Source organism: Sturnira hondurensis, unplaced genomic scaffold, assembly GCF_014824575.4.
Source record: "Sturnira hondurensis isolate 20B ecotype Veracruz unplaced genomic scaffold, ASM1482457v3 Scaffold0003090, whole genome shotgun sequence".
NCBI lineage: Eukaryota > Metazoa > Chordata > Mammalia > Chiroptera > Phyllostomidae > Sturnira > Sturnira hondurensis.
In genome coordinates, this window is record NW_028075721.1 from 890,887 (window position 1) to 913,316 (window position 22,430).

At 41.8% G+C, this 22,430-nt stretch overlaps 1 protein-coding gene across 1 annotated transcript in view; it reads right to left on the reverse strand.

The window, feature by feature from the left end:
- The window catches only part of TANGO6 (transport and golgi organization 6 homolog), a 142,575-nt gene that overhangs the window by 78,319 nt on the left and 41,826 nt on the right, over window positions 1-22,430 (reverse strand). The window contains exons 11-14 of the mRNA XM_037041409.1: window positions 20,294-20,485; window positions 16,249-16,383; window positions 9,189-9,704; window positions 7,070-7,127 (exon numbers count right to left, since the gene is read on the reverse strand). Coding sequence (XP_036897304.1) covers window positions 7,070-7,127; window positions 9,189-9,704; window positions 16,249-16,383; window positions 20,294-20,485 — 901 coding nt within the window. The remainder of the gene's footprint in view (window positions 1-7,069; window positions 7,128-9,188; window positions 9,705-16,248; window positions 16,384-20,293; window positions 20,486-22,430) is intronic.

Sequence of the window (22,430 nt, forward strand, 5' to 3'; positions counted from 1 at the left end):
AACCATACAACTCTTAGAAGACTACGCAGAAGTAAATCTTCAATATCTTTGGTTAGACATTGATTTCTTAGAAACAACACCAAAAGTGCAAGAAAGAAATGAGAATATTGATAAGGTGGACTTCATCGAAAGTAAAAATTTTGTGCTTTACATGACACCATCAGCAAGAGAAGAGACAACCCACAGAATGGCAGGAAATATTTGCAACTCATATACTTGATTTAAAAAACTGTTTCCAGCCCTGGCTGGTGTAGTTCAGTGGATTGAGCATGGGTCTTCAAACCACAGGATTGCAGTTCGATTCCCAGTCAGGGCACATTCCTGGGTTGCAGGCCAATTCCCAGCGGGGACTCATGAGAGGCAACTATACATTGATATTTCTCTCCTTCTCTTCTTCCCTTCCTCTCTAAAGATAAATAGATAAAATCTTTTTTAAAAAGCTCTCATTAAAAAAAAAACCTGTTTCCAGAATACATAAAGGATTCTTACAACTTAAATAATAAAAAAAGAATTCTTAAAATGGGCAAAGAATCTAAAAAGACATTTCTCCAAAGACAAAATACAAATGGACAATTAGCGCATAAAAAGATGCTCAATATCATCAGTCACTAGAGAAATGCAAATTAAAATCACAGTGAGAAACCACTCCCCACCCACTAGGATGAAAGTCAAAAACAGACAATAACAAGCACTGGCAAGGATGCAGGGAAACTAGAACCCTCATGCACTGCTGACAGAAAAGTAAAACGGTGCAGCAACTTTGAAAAACAGTTTGGCAGTCCCTCAAAAATTAAGTATACAGTTATTATGTGACCCAGCAATTCCACTTCTGGGTGTATACCCAGGAGAAATGAAAACATATGCCCACATAGCAACTTGTACATAAATATTCATAGCAGCATTATTCATTATAGTCAAAAGTGAAAATAACCCAAATGAACGCCAATTAAGTGATGAACAGAGAATATCATTAACCAATACAATAAAATATTTTTCAGCTTGAAGATGCAATGAAGTACCAACCTATGCTACAACATGAATGAACCTCAAAAACATTAAGTGAAACGAGCCAGACACAAAAGATCACACACTGTGTGATTCTGTTTACAAGAAGTACCCAGAACAAGCAATCCCACAAACAAAAAGTGGGTTAGTGATTGCCAGGGACAGGGGGAATAGGAAATGTAAAGTGACTGATAACAAACACCACGCTTCTTTTTTGAAATTATGGAAAAGTTCTAAAATTAGACAGTGGTAGTAGTTGTGCGACTCTCTAAATATACTAAGAATCACTGAATTGCACATTTTAGGTGGATGAATTTCAGGTACGTCAATTGTAGCTCAAATAAGAAGTTTTAAAAATGGTAATGATAATGCCTGCTTCCCAGAACTACTTCAAGAATTGACTGAGGTAGCCCTGGCTGGTGTAGCTCAGTGGATTGAGCGCGGGCCTGCGAACCAGAGGATAGCGGTTCGATTCCCAGTCAGGGCACATGCCTGGGTTGTAGTCCAGTTCCCTGCCAGCCAACTCCCAGCAGGGGACGCACAAAAGGCAACCATACATTGATGTTTCTCTCCCTCTCTCCTTCCCCTCTAAAGATAAATAAATAAATAAATAATCTTAAAAAAAAAAAAAAAGAATTGACTGAGGTAGCATATATGAGAGACGTTTGCTAAATGCTCATTTGTTAATTAGGCAGTACAGAAACCAGGTCAGGACATAAAAGAAATCTTCCCATTTTAAGGACATAAGTGGGGATGATAAACTTCACAGGGCTGCATTCCAAATTTCAATGCCAGATCCAATTAGATAGATGGTCCTTGAAGGGGTAGAATTATTTTCAGTTAATGGTTTCCCAGCGTACTTCATTTGAGGTGGAACTCTGAGAACGAGATAGGGAGTTTGGTCTCCGACAAGTTAAGATTTGTAACGCTGCTCAGTTGAAATGCGAAACGCTGTAAAAACAAGTTCACCGTTGAGTATACCTTCCCCCCTGGAGGGCCCTTTGCCTTCTTTTTCCTTGGCTCTGTTGTCAGAAATGAAAACTGAAAGGAAGAGTTAATGCGATCTGCTTGGGCATGTCCAGATGTCGAATTCTCTTCACTACACACGCTGACTTACTTTTACCTCGCAAGCCTGGCTCAGAATCTAGGTTTTTTGTTTTGTTTTATTTTTTTTTTTGTTTTTTTCCCCTCCTTTTTCAATGAGCCTGGTAGTTTTATCCAGAGATCCTTTTGACACTGACAGGGAGCACTTGGATCCCTGAAATACATCTGCCTCTGGTGTTGCTCTCAGTGTGTCCTTCAGTAATTGGAAGTGACTGGGAAGACACACGAGCAGCCCCACGGTATGGTGCGTAACCTGGCTGTGATATCGTATTTGAAGATTATCACTATGTGTTCATCACATTCTTTACTAAACATTGATTTCAAAACTGAAGTTTGAAAATGCCCAAATCAATGAATATAAGTTACAGGACTCCCGAGGACATATTTTTAACTCCAATTTTGGAAAAAAGAACTTTCACTTCTTACCTTATATAATACTTCCATGTCACTTAAAATTGTTTTAAACAATGAAAAAAAGAATATATAGAGTCTTAAAAGGGGGAGACACTTAATGGCAATGGTCTAAGAGTAAGTCGTCCATTTATCAACTGGATTGTAACTGGGACTCAGCAAAGTGGTTTGTAACCCTCTGCCTGCGGGGGCTGCTCCCGAGCACGAGAGGGCAGCTGCTATAATAACTAAGTCAACCATCACTTTTTTACTAGGGCTAAAAGTAGATGCAGGCAATCTTCCATAAAATTAAAATTTAACTCATTGGGAACTTAGTTCTCAGGTTGTTGTGAGGGGCAGGTAACACGCGCATAAGAAATGCCTACATCAGGTACCAATACACATCTATCTGTTGAATGAATGAGCTTATTTAATTCCCTCCTGCCCTACGCTAAGACTGCAAAGTTGGTAAAAAATTACAAAAGAAATGCAAAATATCAATAATTAAGTAAAAGGTATATTGTACATTTTACATGGAGCCATTCATGCAGCCTAGAAAAGGAAAACATTAAACACACACTCACACACACAGTCCCCCAAACTAAAGCTACTGAAGTCACAGCTAAGCACTCCTAACGCTGCAGGACATTTACGAGTGGGCTGGTCCCGTATGACTGGAAGTCCGGCGTGGCTTAGCTCCTGCAGTGCTTTAGGCCTGGGCAAAGAACAAGGGCAATACGGGTGGGAAAATTCCGTTCCTTCTTTTCCTAATGGGAAATTCACCTAAGGCCTTGGTCTTTAAGTGTACGTTACAAACACCAAAACATCAATTAATTCAAACTTGTCCATCGAGGGGAGCTGAGAACAGAAATTACACCTCTACCTCCCATGTTCTTCATCACCAAATTAGCTACTAACTGATTAGCACACCAATTAAAATTACTAAATACAAACACAAAACCAACAGTTGTGATTTTTTTAGCAGACCCTAGGGGCTAATGAGCTCAATGGGTTAATCAGCTAAGAAGCTTGTTCCAAACAGCGATGTTGCCACATTAGAGGGACACACTGAGGCTTCCCAAAACCCCAGCCCTAAAAAAAAAAAAAATCAATGAGAAACATCTCTGTCACATTATTACAGTTTCTCAGGAAAAGTACAGAGTAACTTGTTTTCTAAGACTTATTAATTGTAGGCATTTTAATTACAGGCACTTCATTGATTTATTTAATTCCCTTAAGTACCATCATTGTCATGCGGCTTCCTGGGCCCTGTCAGGTCCCAGACTGACCTCAGTTCCTAGACTCTGGCCCCTTGGCTGCAGGGAACAGCTTTCTCTCTTGAAATCTTGATTCCTTCAGCTTCTTTTCTCACCTAATTGTCTTTTAACCTCTTTGGCTGATTGTTTTGTCTCCTTTGAAGAATTTCCTTTTTTTAAAAGATTTATTTATTTATTTATTTGTCTTTAGAGGGGAAGGGAAGGAGAGAAGGAGAGAAATATCAATGTAGGGTTGCCTCTGGTGAGTTCCCTGCCGGGAACTGGTCTGCAACCCAGGCATGTGCCCTGACTGGGAATTGAACCGCAATCCTGTGGTTTGCAGGCCCATGCTCAATCCACTGAGCTACACCAGCCAGGGCTCCTTTTTGCTTTTTAACCTAGTCACAACAACTCACTGTTATATGTTTCGTATATAGTAGGCACACAATAGATGTTTGCTGAATAAAGAACAAATCCCAAGGCTAAGGCCTTCATGATTGTATATTTTGCCCTCTGTACTCTTTCTTAAGCTTCAACTACTAGCTCTGTACAGAGTCAATTAGACGCAAATTATACCAAGAGATAAGTAGTCAGTAAGGATCTGTACGTGCCTTTGTGCTCACAGAGAAACCTTGTCTTCTGCAGGCAATCTGCATGAAGGACTGCGTTACTGGCTTCAGTTCTTCACGCCTCCTTGCATCCATGCCCTTTACTCTGTGATTTGGCAGTTTATCCCACTAAAGGGACAGAGTACATTTCTCCACCACATGCCTTGCTTTAATCATCAGAATGAGGCAGAAATGATAGGATTACAGCTCCAAACTTAGGCCTGAAGAGGCCTCTTGGGTTTATTCCTGCTCTCTTACACTGCTGCCGTCACCAAGGGAGCAGGCCCTGGCAGGCCATCGGTCCGGGGGTGATTGGAACATGTTTAGCAGAGCCACCACCGCTGGCTGACAGGCCTCCAGGGAGAAGCAGAGCTTCTGGACCAAGCCCACCCTAGGTCAACTGAGCCACATGGGCCTATAGATGTGTGAGTGATGATAAATGACTGGTGTTTTAAGCTACTGAGTGTTGGGGTAGATTGCCATGTAGCAATAACTAACTGACAGGATCAGCCTACTCAAGCTTTAGATCTGAGAGGGCACAGAGATCACCATGTCATTACCTAGCAATCAAACAGCGGAAGCAGTGGTCCTCCCTCACCAGCAGGTACGCTTTCCCTGGCTTCAGTTACCGTGATCAATCATGGTCCAAATATATTAAAGGAGAGATTCCAGAAATAGACAGATCATGAGTTTTAAACTGCTCGCCATTCCGAGCACACGATGAAATCTCACATCACACTGCTCCACCCCACCTCGGACATGATCACCCCGTCCAGTGGGCCCACGCAGCAGACACCACCTGTCCACTAATCACTCCGCAGCCACCTCGGTTATCAGGTCTATCAGATCAACGGTCACAGCACCACAGTGTTTGTGTTCAAGTCACCCTTATTGCACTTAATAGTGGCCCCAAAGCCCAAGAATAGTGATGTGGTATGTGGACACAACAAAGGAAGGGGTAAAGTACTTCCTATAAGTGAGGAGACCAAAGTTCTCAAATTAATAAGGGAAAAAAGTCATGTGTTGAGGTAGAAACAAACCTATCCATGAAATTGTGAAGAAGGAAGAAGAAAGTTGGGCTAGTTCTGCTATTGCACTGCAAATTGCAAAAGTTGCCTGCATGGCACCTAATAAGTGCTTAGTCAAGATGGAAAGTTATCAAATGCGGGTGGAAGGAATGAGAAGAAAATGTGTTCTGACTGACAGCAACATGTAGTGCCAGAAAGCACTGAGCCTACAGAAAGACCTGAGCAAGTGACCCTCCGAAATGAGGGACACCAAGAGATTTACCGCAAGTGAGAAATAGTTACACAGACTCAGGAATAGGTTTGGACTAAATAATACAGAAATGACGGAAAAAGGTGTGACTGCCCATGAAGATGCTGCCACATTTCTGGCAGAGTTGAGGAAGTTGATTACAGTTCAGACATCCACTGGGAGTCTTGGAACATACCACCTGCAGTAAGAGGGGACCGCGGCTCCACACAATTCACCGATGTGGAGTGCACAGGTCAATGGCCCCTGGCGTACTCACAGAGTGGTGCAACTCCGTGCCCTTAGCTATCACCTCCCAGCCCTTTCTCCCCTCCCCGCAGCCCCCTGCAACCACTCATCCACTTTCTATCTCTATAAATGTGCCTATTCTAGACATTTCATATAAAGGAACCATAAAACATGTGTTTTTTGGTGACTGGCTTCTTCCACTTAACAATGTTTTCAAGGTTCATCCATGCTGCGGCAAGTTTCATTTATTAATTCTTTAACAGCTAAATAACATTCCATCGTATGTACATACCATCTTTTGTTTATCCCTTCAGCAGCTGATGAACATTTGTGTTGTTCCCACCTTTAGGTTCTTATGAACACCCACGTACAAGTTTTTGTGCAGACAGACATTTTCACTTCTCTTTGGTATGGACTGTGATTGCTCAAGTGGTAACTCGACATGTGTCTTTTCAAGGAACAGCTGGACTGGTTTCCAAAGGGGTATATAATTTTGCACTCCTATTTAGCTCCCTTTTATAGTAAGAAATTGCAGCCCAGAGGGATTAAGTAATTTGCCAGAGTTCTTCTAGCTGAGAAGCAGGGAATGGCAGCCATATCCAGGTGCTTCGCCTCCAGAGCCCTGGCTCCCAAAGACCGTATTCCTCTGATGGAGCCGAGAGGCATGTGAGTTCATTCTGTCTCATCACGTCTGCCTCATGCCCTTTTGGGTGACTAATTCTCTACCCCCAATTTCATGAGGTCCCTCCCTATATCTGGGATCCGAAAACTAATACAGATGTGGAGAACAGCAAAGAATCACAATAGAGAAAGAAAAGTACTGCAAAAAATGTTTTGAGGAAGAAACATTAAATACCCTGAGATCATGTGAGTTTAAAGAGAGAGCAAAGGTACATATTGACAGTAGTCAAATACATAAAAGGTTAGTGTAATAAGAGCTCATATGTGAGCCATTCTTTATCTCCTTGAATTACAGGAAGTGGGATTTAGTCCACAGAATAAGTAAACATAAATAAGGCCTCCTCAGCATTGAGAGTCACTGAAACTCCACAAGGATCCTGTGGGAACCCTCCAGGAATCGGAAATCAAGTAATGGAGAGGCTACAGGAAGGTCAGCAGTCTTGTGGCTCTATGACTTTAGAGATTTGTGTAAACATACGTGACAGACATGGACTCCAAGTCCTTGAACCAGGACTCACTTACCCTGGATGGCAGACAGATACACAAAGGTGTCTTCGTGCTCCAAGTTCTCCAAGAATATCTGGAACCACAAAATACAGCAGTGATGTGACTCAAAAGAGCAGGCAGGACTGGGACCCCTGTAGCAGCCTCAAAAGAGTAAGTGCTTTTCTACTCACCTGTCTTAGCTGGCTAGACACTGGTCTGACTTTAAAGTCTTATGGAGAAAACAGCACATAAGTTTGAAGTCCCATTTTTATAACAGTTGAATTTTTAACAGTGTTAAAAGAAGTGGCCATGTATACACCAGGAGTAGGCATGGAAACCAAAATCTGGAGGAAAAGTCCATGACAGCCCATGGTGGACAACATTCTCACTATGACATGACAGACTACAGGCCATGACACACAGAAGGCCAGCTGTGGGGTCATGCCCAACTGGTGGCACATGTGCCGTAATTTGATCCTTCTCTCTTGCACCCAGGAAGCATATAGAAATACAAGTGAGACGGAAATGTTATTATTGGGATACCTTTAAATCTATTCTAATTAATTTTTCAAAATCTTTTCCAAATTCGAGCACTTCAGCTGACATTAATAATAAATTGCTCTCAGCACATCTGACAATTTAGGGACATACCAGGGCATGTCACCCACTGTGGGTCCTGTTATCCAGAAAATATGACAGTGACATGTTAGGTTTAGGCCCTAACAGGAAGATGACGGAAAGATAGTGGCCATGTGACTGTCCCTCCTGATTGATGTCTAAGGGAGACGGGGTGGCTGTTCCATATGCAGTGCCTCGCTCTTCACTGGCACAGCGATTCCCGACATCCTCTGGGGGCTGCTGGTGTCCACATGTGCAGCATGTCAGGGGGCCTACGGCTCGTCCACTGGGAAGATGGCCAGGTTGGAAGAGGTGGGGATCATGCATGAAACAGAGGAAGTTTAATCCAGGTAGCAGTGTGGGAATAAAGAGGAAGAGGTAGATTTGAAACATTTCTTAGAAGAAAAAAAAGACAGGACTTTGATGACCCATTCTGTACAGCAGAGGGGGACTAAACAAGTTTAAAATTCGAAAGATGTTCACTCCATTCCCCATTAAATAGGAATGCGAAGGGGTATTTTTAATGATTCCTAAAAAACAGATATATAATTTGAGGTTTTCAGCAACATTTAATGATAACAAGTCCTTGACTCATTTCCATTCCTTGCTTTTCTCTTCTACAAAGTGGGCTCTGGGGGGTAGGGGTGGAAATACCAATTCTGCAGCCTACAGACAATGCCTGAAAGGCATAGGGCCTGGCTCAATAAATAGCAGTTATTTTTACATTGTTGATTCTAATACTTTAGTGACTAAAAAATAAACGTTTCCAATCAGACTTATACTTCTTAGTCTAATGGCTAAACTATATGGAAGAGATAACAACAGCAGCAGCCAACCTTTACTTGGTGCTCAATATGTGCCCATCACTGTAAGTAAAGCTTTACATGGATGGTTTTCTTTTAAATCTTTCAACATAAAGTTTCTACACTTTACAAACATAGAAATCTAGACAGAGAGTTTAAGTGACTTGTGCAAAAAATGAATCTGGAATTCGGCCAGCAGTCTCTAGACCACTTGCTCTTCACAAACACTGAGGTCAGGGCAATTTCCACGAAAGGGGAAAGATCCCCAGCTCAGCACATACGTTCTCCCACACCAGTCTATGCCGAATGCCCCTCTGAAGGTGGCCCAGAGAAAACAGGTGGCTTATCTGGCTGGATCACAGTGGTGACAGTGAATCTACTTACCGGAAAAGCACTTTCCCAACTCTGGGAATTTGGCTGTGCTGTTCCTTCCCCTCTTATTTCACGTGCTCAAACTTCACTAGTTTGTTACGGCCACACCAAGACCTACTTCCTTCAGAGTTCAGCTCTCTCCTTGTATGACTGTCCATAGCATTTCCTGCCTGTAAAAATTCTGGTGATCTCTTCATGTTCAATTTAGCCTTGTGTGGTTACCCAGATCTTCCTATGCCTACGCCTTGCCTCCTCAGAACAATCACACGTTCCCTGAAAGCACCCAGACAGGGCTGATACAGTCAGGCTCCAGCAAGGCTGCCCCACCCCGCATGTGTGTGTTTGTAATATGTTCTACTCACCTTGAGAAGCTTCTCTTGCACCTCAAGGGCTCTTGCTTCTCTCTGCTCTATCCAGTGAGAAAGAGTTCTCAGGGCGGCAGCCCGTGTTGGAATTTGAGGATCATAAGCAGATAAAAGAACTTCCTGGAGCTGTTCTGTGGTTACACTTCTAGATTTCTGGCTTGTAGGAGTGCTGGGCTCACTGACCTCCTGAGGACTGAGTGGAGTACTAGATTCTAGGCTGGTTTGGTTGGGTTTCCCAGGGCTTTGTTGTTGGTTGAGCTGGCCATGGAGCACACCAGTGCACCCCTCCCGACTGCTTTGTTGCTGCTCTTCTATTTTCCCTTCTGGGTCCTTTTTGCTCAGGGCACTCTGGGCAGCCACACTGACAGCCTCGGTGGAAAAGGCCCCATGGGTAGAGATGGTGATGCGGAGGTCCGCAGCAAGTTCTTGGATGACAGGATCCAGGTACGTGAGGGAGACCTTCTCTAAGAGAGGCAGCAATTGCTTCAGAACAGCAAAGTCACTTGATTTCAACTACAAGATGAAAGGAAAAATGGCAAGCCCAAATTAATGTAGCAGATGTTAACATGACTTGACCCTAAGGCAACAAACACATCCCGAGTAAAAGGAGCAGGGAGCAAACCTTGCTCCCGGTGTAACCAGCAGGTAGCCTGAGTCTGGCACTAGCAACCTTTGTTGAATAACTACAACAGAAAACATTTATTGAATACTTCCCATGTATAGGTACTTTTATAAGTTAAAAAATTTGCCAGTAATGTACATTATTACTCTTAATTTGTACAATCTGAGGAGCAGGACATGGTATCTTATGGTTTTAATTTGCATTAGCCAGGCTAATAGCACTATTAATTATCTTTTCATGTTTATAGAATGTCTGCATTTCTTTTTTTGTGAACAGACTGTTAACATCCTTTGGACCCAGTTACCCATTAAACTATTTATCTCTAGTGCTATTCTCACCAAATCCGATTTTAATACTCAATCATATCATAAAATTCTTTTCCAGATTATTGTTTTTTGACTTTTTTTGTATTTTTTATTTTTACATACCTACTGCCATACAATGATGAGTTCATACTAGCAAAGTACTTAGTGCTGGACACACAGTAAGCACTATGTAAATATTTAAAAAATAAACGTGATAAACAAAACACATATTCATATCCCTATGATCTAGTTAAAATTATCTCCTTTTTGAACAGAGGGAAACTGAGGCACAGAACAATCAAACTACATGTCCAAGGCCACACAACTTGGAGATGGTAAGACATGAACTCAGCAAGTCTGGCTCCAGAGCCTGTACTCTGACCCAACACCCTACATGGTCTCACTTGAACAAGCAAAGCTGTGATCTAAAGTGGCTGGTTAGCATATGCTGGCACCGTAGGTCTGGAACAGAATGGGACAATAACTGGTAAAAGGGAATTTCTCCTAAAAAGTATGAGTGAAAATTACATAAGATTTTGTTTTTTCCAGGAGATTTATACTAATAATACCATAGGCCTTGATAGGAAAGGTACTTGTACAATCGGTGAAGAAAACAAGAATCAGTGGGAATCATTCTGTTTGAAAATGCTGGAAAAATTATCATGTGAGGCTTTGAGAGTCCTTGATAACTTGAAAAACTTGCAGGTTTTAAGCCCTTGTTAGAACAAGGCAGGGTATTTATTACTTATTTATTCACTTGTTTCATTATCCAACCAACCAACCAACCAACCAATGAACCAACTGTTTTCGTAGGACCCATCTAACGCTCTCACTTCACATGACAAGTCCGCAGAATTGCTACTGTTCGCTTTCCCCACAGCTGCCCTACAAAGTAAATGAAAACCTGCAGCACACGACAGGTTTGTACACGTAGAATGTCACCATACACTCCCCTCAGAATTCTTTGTTTAAACAATTAGAAACTAATGCAAAATTGGCATAAGGTAGAATTTCTAGTTCTGTAAAATATGTCAGCTTATCTTCATGTGTAAAACAACTGACCATTCCCATGGGACTGTATCTTAAGGAAGACAATATGTATGTTTACAGTGAAGGCATACGTTACCTAAGAAAAAGGTAAATTTTATCAGGAACCTCTGTGGGACTGGAAAAAACATTTTAGAGTAATTTTGCTAGTGTTGTCATTATGCTAGACTTCATTCAGTACCTCTGTTGTATTATGGGCCTTTGTTTTTCAAGCATCTGAAATGGCAGTATCTACTTATATCTAGAGTACATGGACTTTCTTTCACTTCTATTACATACAACAATTTCTTAAAACAACAACAAATAGACCAGTGGGACCAAATAGAGAGCCCAGGAACAGACCTAGGCAATACCATGAAGAAAAGAGACTCTTCAACACATAGGGATGGAGCAACTGGACACTGATGTATAGAAGGAAAGAAAAAGGAAGGAAGGAAGGAGGGAGGGAGGGAGGGAGGGAGAGAGGGGAAAAAAGAAACAAAAAACGGAAGAAAGAAAGAATCCAGACACAGACCTTACATTATCACAAAAATTAATTCAAAATAGATTAGAGACTAAATGTAAAATGCAAAACTAAAAAATTCCTACAAGATAATATAGGAGAAAAATCTAGATGACCTTGGGTATGGTGATGACTTTTTTCAGTTAAAAACCATGAAAGAAATAACTGACTTTAGACTTCATTAAGCTAGACTTCATTAAAATTAAAAACTTCTGCTCTGCAAAAGACACTGTCAAGAAAAAGAGAAGATGAGCCACAGACTACGAGAAAATATTTTCAAAAGACACACATCTGATAAAGGATGGTTATCCAAAATATACACAGAACCCTTAAAAGTCAAAAATAAGAAAACAAACAACCCAATTAAAAATGACCAAAAGACCTGAACAGACACCTCACCAAAGAAGATATACAGCATATCAAATCCTATGCCATCAAGGAACTACAAACCAAAACAACAATGAGATACCACTACATACCTACTAGAACAACTAAAATCTAAAACACCACCAAATGCTGGCAAGAATGTGGAGCAACAAGAACTCTCATACCTTCCTGGTGGGGGTGCGAAATGGTGCCGCCACTTGCAAGACAGTTTGGCACTTTCTTACGAAACTAAACATACTCTTGTCATACGCTCCAGCAACCCTGCTCCTTGTATTTGCCCAAATGAGTTGAAAACTTACGGCCATAAAACCTACACACAGATATTTACAGTAGCTTTATTCATAACTGCCAAAACTTGAAAGCAACCAGGAGGTCCTTCAGTAGGTGAATGTGTAAGTAAATTGTAGAACATTTACACAATAAAATACTATTCAGCACTAAAAAGAAATGGGCTATCAAATCACAAAAGACATGGACGAACCCTAAATACATATGACAAGTCAAAGAAATCAGTCTGAAAAGGCTACATAATATATGATTCCAACTACATAATGTTCTGGAAAAGGCAAGACTGTGGAGACAACAGAAAGATCAGTGTTTCTCAGAGTTATGGGTAGGGGGTGAACAAGCAGAACACTGAGGATTTTCAGGACAGTGAAACCATTATGCATGGTAAATACACGTCATTATACATTTGTCAAAACCCAGAGTGTACACCATAAGCGAACTTCAATGTGAACTACAGACTGTGGGTGATAAAGACATGTCGATGCAGGTCCAGCAACTGCAGCAGGTGCATCACTCTGCACAGGATGCTGGCAGTGGGGCGGGCAGGTACATGGGAAATCTTGGTATTTCCTGCTCAATTTTTCTGCACACCTAAAACTGCTCTAAAAATCGTCTATTAAAAAATCTGTTCTCCCTGTTCTCAAACTGCTTAGTCATTGGAAGATCCATCCTATTAAACTGGGTAACTCCTCTAATCACCATGCGCAGGCAGGTGGATTCTGAACCAAAGTGCTGATAAGGCAATTAAAGCCAGGCATGCTCTCAGCTTCATAAGCCTACAGATCTCCCACTATTAGAAAAATGAGAGAAATCTAAGACTACAGGTGCCAACTACTTGTTCATAAATATTAAAAAACAATTCCGAGTTATACAGTAATAGTTGCTTAATTGGTAGATGAGAAAACTGAAGGACTAACTAGTTAAGTACTTTTCCAGGGCCACCTAGGGATACCACCAAAACTGGGAAGTGACCACGAAGCCCTCATTCTCCTCCTGTCACGACTTCCCAGAGCAGCTCTCAGAATTCTGTGCAGAAGCCCTGAGGCCCAAAGAAGCAGCCTACAAGTGAGTGACAAACTCCTTCATCTGGCTGCCTCTCTGCAGAGTTTCTGGAATCCTTCAGAAACTGGAATGAGCAGAGCTGTGTCAGCCCACATCTGTGATTTCCTTCAGGGTGTCAGGGGTGAACTGGTTAGCTGGTGAATTGTTCTAAACTTCTGCGAGTTTTCAGTTTGAGAACTGGGAATTGAACTGGTGGGGCCAAGACTGAAGGTGGTAGGAAGATGTTTCTTTCTAAGAGAAACAGATGGGAAAAGGTATGACACCCAGAGGAGGCCAGGGGACATCAGGGAGAAACCACGTCCGAGGGGACAGAGAAGTTACCACATCGTACTATTTTTGCTGATGGCCAATCCTGAAATTTAGAAATGAGTTTGGAATTATAGTTGTCTTAAGCCTACACTTTCTCCTAATTAACTCCGCTTCCCAGACACTAGGTTCTAATAATCACCTTAATTATAGAAATTAGAAAGGAAAAAAAAGAAAGGTTCAAATGCTATTAGATACTGTTTCATTAGCTAAACCAATGAATCCTAATTCGGAATAGGTACAGTATAATTCTTCTAGACTCTGAAGCAAAAAAACCCCCTAAGCCTTAGATTGATGATCTGAAAACATAATTCATAACTGTGACTTCTTCCCAACAAAAAGACAGAAAACCCAGCATTTCTCTAGAAGCTACTTAGAAATCCATGAACCAAAGAGGGAAAAAAATTAATAGATGTAGGGCAAAAGTATAAGGGTGATGCATTTAAGTTCACTTAAGCAACTGCAAAGTCAGAGGAATGAATCCAGGATGTCATTGGTGAGTCAGGATGGCTCATTCAAGGGCAGGGATAGGTGAGGGATGTATATTTGCATAAATCATGTGAGTCTCTCTTAGAACATTACTAATTTACACAGTCTCAAACAAGGGGCCTTCAGAAAGGGAAATGGAGATTTCTATGTTCTATTTTTCCATTTGGGATATAGTTTGCAATGATAAATAAGAGGGAAGAAAAGCAAAAAAATTATGTTCGCAACTTATATAAACAAAGAATTTTCAAATTAATATTCAACCACAAAAATAAAACCAATCAGCCAACTTAATCCAATATCAGTTGAGCTTAAAAACTATTCCATTGGTGAACTCCTCCTTGACAGTTCTATTAGCAGGGATATAATAGAACTCCAGAAACAGAACCAAAATTTTTTTTTCTTGAACTATATGGTAAATATCAAATTAGGAGCAATAAGTAAATCTACCAAAAAATGGGCTTCATGTTAATAACAGGTCAAAATAAAATTCCTTTTTTCTTGCAGGGCAGGCCAGAGATGGGAAATTCTAACATATCAAAAATCAGTATCAGCCCTGGCTGGTGTAGCTCAGTGGACTGAGCGGGGGCCTGCGAACCACATGATCGCAGTTTGATTCCCAGTCAGGGCACATGCCTGGGTTGCAGGCCAGGTTCCTGCAGGGGCATCACGAGAGGCAAGCATACATCGATATTTCTCTCCTTCTCTCCTTCTCTTAAATAAAATCTTTTAAAAAATCAGTATCAAATTTGAATCCTCAAACTCAAAAATTTAGTCCCAAAAAGTTCCCTGCTCATTACTAAGAGCTGTGTGTGGCTAGCGTGACTTCAGGTTAGATTTCATAATATTTGCACTAAGCCCATTCTGCCTCCTGGTAGTCTCCCAACCTGATGTGGTATATAATTAACCAGTGTCTGCCTTTCTGCCCTGTCTGGCAGTACCTTGTCCCTATGTCTCTACATTTCAGCTCTACCAGCCTTCTGTCAGTGTCTGAAGTATACCAAGCTCTATCCTGCTTCCCAGCCTTTGCACAAGATGTTTTCTTTTTTTTATAAGTTTTTTAAAAATTTATCTTTAAAGGGGAAGGGAAGGAAAGAGGGAGAGAAATATCAATGTATGGTTGCCTCTCATGTGTCCCTTGCTGGGAACTGGCCTGCAACCCAGGCTTGTTCCCTGACTGGGAATCGAACCGCGATCCTCTGGTTCGAAGGCTCGCGCTCAATCCACTGAGCTATGCCAGCCAGGATCTGTTTTCTTTAATTGGAAGAGTTTCCTCCATCTGTCCCACACACTCCCAAATTCCTATCCATGGTTCGAGACTCCTTAAATTTACACCTCCTCAGTAGAGACCTTCCCAGCCTAGGTTGGATGCTATGTTCTCTTGGTACCCTCCGCTTCTCTTCTGAGGCACTTCATTCAATTCTAAGTATATTTTTTGAGTAGTTATTTGGCATCAGACTCCCTTAGTGGTCTGCAAGCTTCATGAGGGTAGAGACCATGTCTTCTCTGACCACTGCTGTATTCCCAGCACCTTAGCTCAGTATATGGCACGTAGCAAATATGCCGTAAAAATTTTTTGAGTGAATAAATGAAAAGATTATAAATTACATATGTAAGACACATACACTGGAAACAAAGCTTTACCATGCTACCTGACCTGGGTTGAATAATGGATCAGTGCTAAAACAGAACTATCAAAACAGATGGGACCCTAAGCAACCAGCAGGTTGCAAAGGTTTCCCTCCTCCTGACAACTGCAACAGCAGGGATGAGCTTTGCAAAGCCACGGCAGGGAGGGTAAGAGAATTCAGTGTTCAGAGAATTTGTGAATTCCTTCCGATGGTGACCACTATGCGGGCGATAAGGTGGAAGTGGCACAATTTTCTGGTGCTCTACTTTGAAGAGAATTCTCATTAACAACTTGTTTATCCCGATTCTCCTCTGGGCAACATCCATTTATCTCTCACCAAGGTAAGGAAGGGAAACACCAGGTTTTTCCTCTTCTCTTTCTCTTCTCCCTCCATTCAAGTTTGGCTCATGTTTGCAACTCACCTGGACAGCTCCTCCCAGCATGACAGCCACCAGTCCCATGGACATGCTCAGAGTCTGTGACTCCACGGCACTCTCTGTCTGGTGCACCACACTTGCACATGCTCGCTGCAGGGTGGCTGCTACAAACTCCACCACCTGCCATGGGAATGGGATTTAGTATCAATGAGGAGTAAGAAAAAGAAAAAACTCAGTGTTTTCTTCATGTCATCCACATTGACATCATGATAGCAAAAACCTGCAAGAACAACTGGCGCTGTGTGGCTGGCCTGGCGCTCAGTGTTTCTCACGCACAATCTTACTTAGGTCTCATGCAAACCCCAGGAGGTCACTACTCTTAAATTCACTTTCAGGTGAAGAATCTGAGACTTACAGAGGTTATCTGGTCCAGGCCACAGAGTTGATAAACGAGAAAGCCTGTTTATACTTTTCCAAATGTCTTCATATTCTAATCCAACATCCTTCACTTTTCATGAATTTTGCCAGGAAATTAAAATGCAAAATGATTTGTGACCTTCTGACCATCTTAGAGGGCCCTAGATCTGCTTCTCCCAATGAGATTTCCTCCTCAAGGACACCTCCCCCACCTCTGCCCTCTGACAGTGCAGTTCTAGGAAGTGAAGAAGGGGAAAGACATGTTCAAGTTTATGTCAAAGACGGTGTCCTCAGGCACTCTGCACAAATTATCCAGAGTCGTTTTTTTAAGTATCAAATGTTTTTCAAGGATTAAGATTATTCATATGTAACACTTTACATCACATTTGGCTAACAACTAAGCCTTAAATTGAATTAATTTGGTCAGCATCATTTTAACTGCATGTTGGTTAATCGCCCTAAGCAGAACCACCTTTGAATAAAAGACATCACACACACACATGTGCATGCACACATGCGTGCATGCCCGGGCACACACACATACAGGGGATTAGTGGCTGAAAAGGGAAAAATCATTTTGAAAATGGGGCAGCTGAGATAGGTCATAATAAGCCTCTAAATACCATGCAAGCCTGCATGTTCAACTCTCTGGGCAAATTACATGCTATGCTAGAATCTTTATTGCAAGCTTAGAGTAAAAAGAAAAAGGCCTGTTAACACTTGTCTTTTGGAGTAAGGCAGGAAGCTAGAAAGGTTATTTAAAGTTCCATTCACTGAAATGTGCTGGTTATGGCAATTTCACCGCCTCTGTAGCCCAGGACTTTACTAACACCAGAAGTGAAGGGCACTGGTCCTCTCAGAGAAACTGCTCGCCTACCATCTTGGGCTACCTATTTCGCCTTTAAAGAGTTTTCTAAAGCACATCTTGTTTATAGGAAGCTTCTATTTCAGCACACGCTTTGTTAAATTATTGGGAAAACCTATCTAGACTTCTGAGTTTTTCTAAGTTCCTCTCCATGAAATATAATTTTTTAATGTTACAAAACAAGTAGTATCATCCTATTTTTGTTAAGAAGGAATTTTCTATGTCTGTCTGTCTTTCTCTCTCTCTATATATATTTAAACCCTGAGAACGATTACCTGGTGTGACAGTCAGCTGTTGTCACCATCCACGATGCTCCCCTCTCCCCCAAACTCCCTTGTAACAACGAAACCACCAGACCATGTGGATAAGGGCTCTTCCCCTACTACTTATTCCTGTAATTTTCACAGGGCTGCCAGCCACAAGAACAGGTATGTGACCGAAGCCTGTTGCAGAGTGGGGAGAGACTTTTACTTTTAACTTAATTTTTTTTTTAGTAAAGGTGTACCATTTAATAAAAAACAGAATATCCTATCCCATTTCTCTCCAACTGACTCTGGCCCTACAAAGGCAACCATTTTTAATTTTGTAGCTGGTTAATTTAGTAACAACAGTAAGCATTTATTGTTGACCATTCGGAACACATTACAGGTATTGACTCAATCCTCACAATAATCCTGTGGGAACGGATGAACCTGCTGCCTCCGTTCCGGCCAGGGAGGGGGAGGGGTTAGAGACCTCACTGGTGAGTGTGTAGAGGTCAACTTAATCCTGCAGTTTTCAGTTTGTAAACACCACCCAAATGCAGAATGTCCAGGTTCACAGGCTTTCAAGAATAAACCTGCAGTCTTTTGCTGGGGCGGGGGCAGGGAGGCGGCGGTACAAAGTTGAGGAAGCAATCAAGGGGTCTACTGAAGCCGGCAGAGCCTTTCCACTCGTTTGAAGCTCTAAATTCAGCTCCATCTTTAGAGCTTATTTAGGGCCTCCAGTCCTTCCTAGAACCTAGGGTTCTGCAGTGAGAAGTAGTTTGCTTCTTTTTATTCTTTTCAAATTAATTTTTAAAACAATTTTATTGAAATACAGTGTTTTAGCCCTGGCTGGTGTAGCTCAGTGGATTGAGCGTGGGCCTGTGAACCAGACAATCACGGTTCGATTCCCAGTCAGGGCACATTCCTCGGTTGCAGGCCAGTTCCCTGCAGGGGCCAGTTCCCAGCAGGGGACGCACAAGAAGCAACCATACATTGATGTTTCTCTTCCTCTCTCCTTCCCTTCCCCTCTAAAGATAAATGAATAAAATTGAAAAAATTAAAGAAAAAAGAAAAAATTTAAAAAAAGAAATACAGTGTTTTGTTTCTTGACTTCTCCCACGCAAGCATTTAGCTTCCCATTTTTTGAAGTTGCTAAAATAGCTACTATTTTCCAGTTTCCAAATATTATTCTTTTATTTATTTTTTAAAAGATTTTATTTATTTTTAGAGAGAGAGTAAGGAGGGAGAAAGAGACAGACAGAAACATCGATGTGTGAGAGATATATCAATCAGTTGCCTCTCGCATGCCCCTAACTGGGGACCTAGCCTGCAGCCCCAGGCATGTGCCCTGACTGGGAACTGAACTGGCGACCCTTCATTTCACAGCTGGCACTCAATCCACTGATCCACACCAGCCAGGGCTGAAGGATAATTAAATGGGACAAGTCACTTTTGTATCAACCTAAAACCATTGTTCCCTAACTAGGAATAAAAGGAGATAAGTGCAAAAGCTCAAGTCCTATCAGTTTTTAGACCATTTCCCCTCCAACTAGCATCCTGAGGAAAAAACATAAGGTCTGCATGAAAAAGTCTTCAGGGAACCGGTAAAAACACAGGAGAAACAAATCCCCCCACTGAGTAACATAACACAGGGTCAGTGAACTGAGGGAATAAGAGGACTGGAAAGAAATCATGACCATGATTTTCATTAAACAGTCACGATTAAGTCGGAACTGACAGGCAGCTGCAAATTTTCTCAGCGGGAGCTGAACTGAAACGCTGCTTAGCAACACCCGAAGGCAGATGACAATGAGAAGGATACAAAGAACCAGAGAATCAGACTGAAGCGTGACAGCTAAACCATCTCACAACCGACTACTCACCAACCAAGCGACAACCAATTCTGGTAAAGTGGTAAAATATGGCACCTGCACTGCCGATGCTGTATTACTTTTATTTCTTATTTTTTAAAACGCTGGTAAAAATTATGTCGGAGCCAATAAAATTCAGGTGCCGATTCACATAGTCACTCTACTCTCAAAGCAATTTTTTTAAATCTTAAAATTTCACAGGCTACTGTGGAGAAGACCTGAAAAAATCAAGGTGATTAGTGTTTTTCAAATTTGAGTTTCTGATCATTCTCCACATTAGAATCATCCAGAGTGCACTAGAAAACACAGACGCCCAGGCTCTAATGAAGACACACTGAATCAGAACCTCTAAAAGTAGCCCAGGCATCAGTATTTTGAAAAAGATCCCAGACGATTTTATTTGCAGCAAAAGTTGACAACCACTATGATATAACATACAAACATTTAAAACAGTCCTTAAAGTTTTATGTGCGTGAGAATCACCTCCGGGGCTTGTTAAACGTGCCAGTTCCCAGGACCTGTGAAAGTGTTGATTCCCTCGGTCTGCTCTGGGCTCAGTAATTTGCATGTTTAACCAGCATGCCAGGTGACACTGCTGCAGGCGTCATCACACCACACTCTGAGTAACATTTGTGGGGAAAGAACATAAAGAAACCAAACTGGGATGGGTCCAGACTGTGGCAGCCACCGACCTGAGCGATGTTCGTGAATATCTGCTCAGACATCCTCTCACACAGGACGGCCACCAGCTGCAGGACCAGCAGCTTCTGCTCTTGGCCTCCCACCAGAAGAGTCTGGTGCCGCTCCAGTTCCAACAGGTTTCTGCTGGAGAAGGGCTGCGTCTTGAACTCTGCTTCACTTTCCGCAGCCACATGAGTCAACTCCTATCAGTGTGGGAGAAAAGCAAAAAATGAAGAAAAAGCCTGTAGAACGAAGGGCTCAAAAACAGCGAGAAAACTCTGTCTGAGATGTGTATTCAAAGAACTCGTCTGTGTTCACTGTAGCATTATTTATAATGGCTCAAAACTGGAAACAAAAATGTCCAGCAACAAGAGAATGAATAAATTATAATGTATTTATTATATATCGGCAGCTGAAATAAATGAACTACATCTGTGTGGATATCAATATAGAGAGACCTCAAAAACACAGTGGAGTGAAAAACCTGAGTGGCAGAATAGTGCATATACTATGATACCCTGTATGTGAAAATGTAAAACCTCATAACGAAAAACATACACAGACTACGGACTTGACCGGTATCTTTATGATCTCTATCACTAGCCTTCCCTGAACTGAGGCCATAGAACATTTCCAAACCCTTTTTACAGACTATTAGATGCTTTCAGCACCACAGCCCTTTTTCCCTAAGATATTTAGAACTTCTATCAGTAGATAATTCATTACTGTGGGTTTTATAGACATTCCCCCTACCCTTCACATGGCAAATTTCCTTGGGAAAGGAAAACCTTAAGTTATTTAACAATAAATTAATGCTTTAACAAAGTAATTGACAGTTTAGAGCAGTGCTTCCCAACTGTGCCCGAGCAATTTCGCTACCCAGGGGGTCATTTAGCAACGCCGGGGACATTTTTGGTCATCGTAATTGGAGGATGATAGGAACACCTAGTGGGTAGAGGTCAGGGATGCTGCTAAACATCACACAAAGAACAGGAAGCCCCCCTACCCCANGAAAGGAAAACCTTAAGTTATTTAACAATAAATTAATGCTTTAACAAAGTAATTGACAGTTTAGAGCAGTGCTTCCCAACTGTGCCCGAGCAATTTCGCTACCCAGGGGGTCATTTAGCAACGCCCGGGGACATTTTTGGTCATCGTAATTGGAGGATGATAGGAACACCTAGTGGGTAGAGGTCAGGGATGCTGCTAAACATCACACAAAGAACAGGAAGCCCCCCTACCCCAAAAGCCAGAAGGCCCCCTCCCATCTCCCTTTCACCTGCTGCCAACAAAAAATTATCCCGCCCAAAATGTCAATAATTACCAAGGTGGGAAAGCCTTGGATTAGAGCAAAGAAACCCGTTTGCTTTTTTTAAACAAACAAACAAAAAAATTCTAAGTATCCAATTTAAAGGATATATTCTTTTTTCCTTTGTTTTTCTCCCCTTTTTGTTTTTATTTTTTATTTAGTTTTTTAAATATATTTTTAGAAAATATATTCTTCTAATTTACAATGAGGGGGCTGGGCAGGGGGATGGATGTAAACATGGAGGTGAGACAGCATCAGGAAGCATCCCCTACTTCGAACCCCACAGGGGTCAGCCCTACTTCCTCCCTGCATGCTCCCGCACCCCACCATCCCTAATCTCCACACACATTCTCTTGGAGTAGACACTTGATTTAGGGAAAACAATGAAGAAGGCAGAACTGGGGGACAGGCAACCAGGGATCACCGGGCCTGTGTTCTCAAACAGCAAATAAGAAGCAACCAACTGTTTGGGTCCAGGTTACCGTGGGAGATCAGGGAAAAGGGAAGCGCAACCACCAGAGCTAAGAAGCAAACCCAGCAAAGGTTGCAAGTGGCACAAAATGAAATGAGAGAGACAGAACTGCTAAATCTCCTTCCCAAATACCTGACAAAACAATAGTCAGAAAGGATAAGGGATTACTCTATAGCTGTAAAACCTGCTATTAACTTGAAAAGAGTTCTTCCTGTGAACACAGAGCAAAGATTAACCCTTTCGGAGATCACGGTTCTGCTTTGGTCTTCTCTAAGAACTCAGTGCTGAAGTCAGTCAATCAGGTGCGTGTTGCCAAAGATAAGTTTCTTCTTTTTACCAAACCTACTAAAAGATAAATCACCCTTAT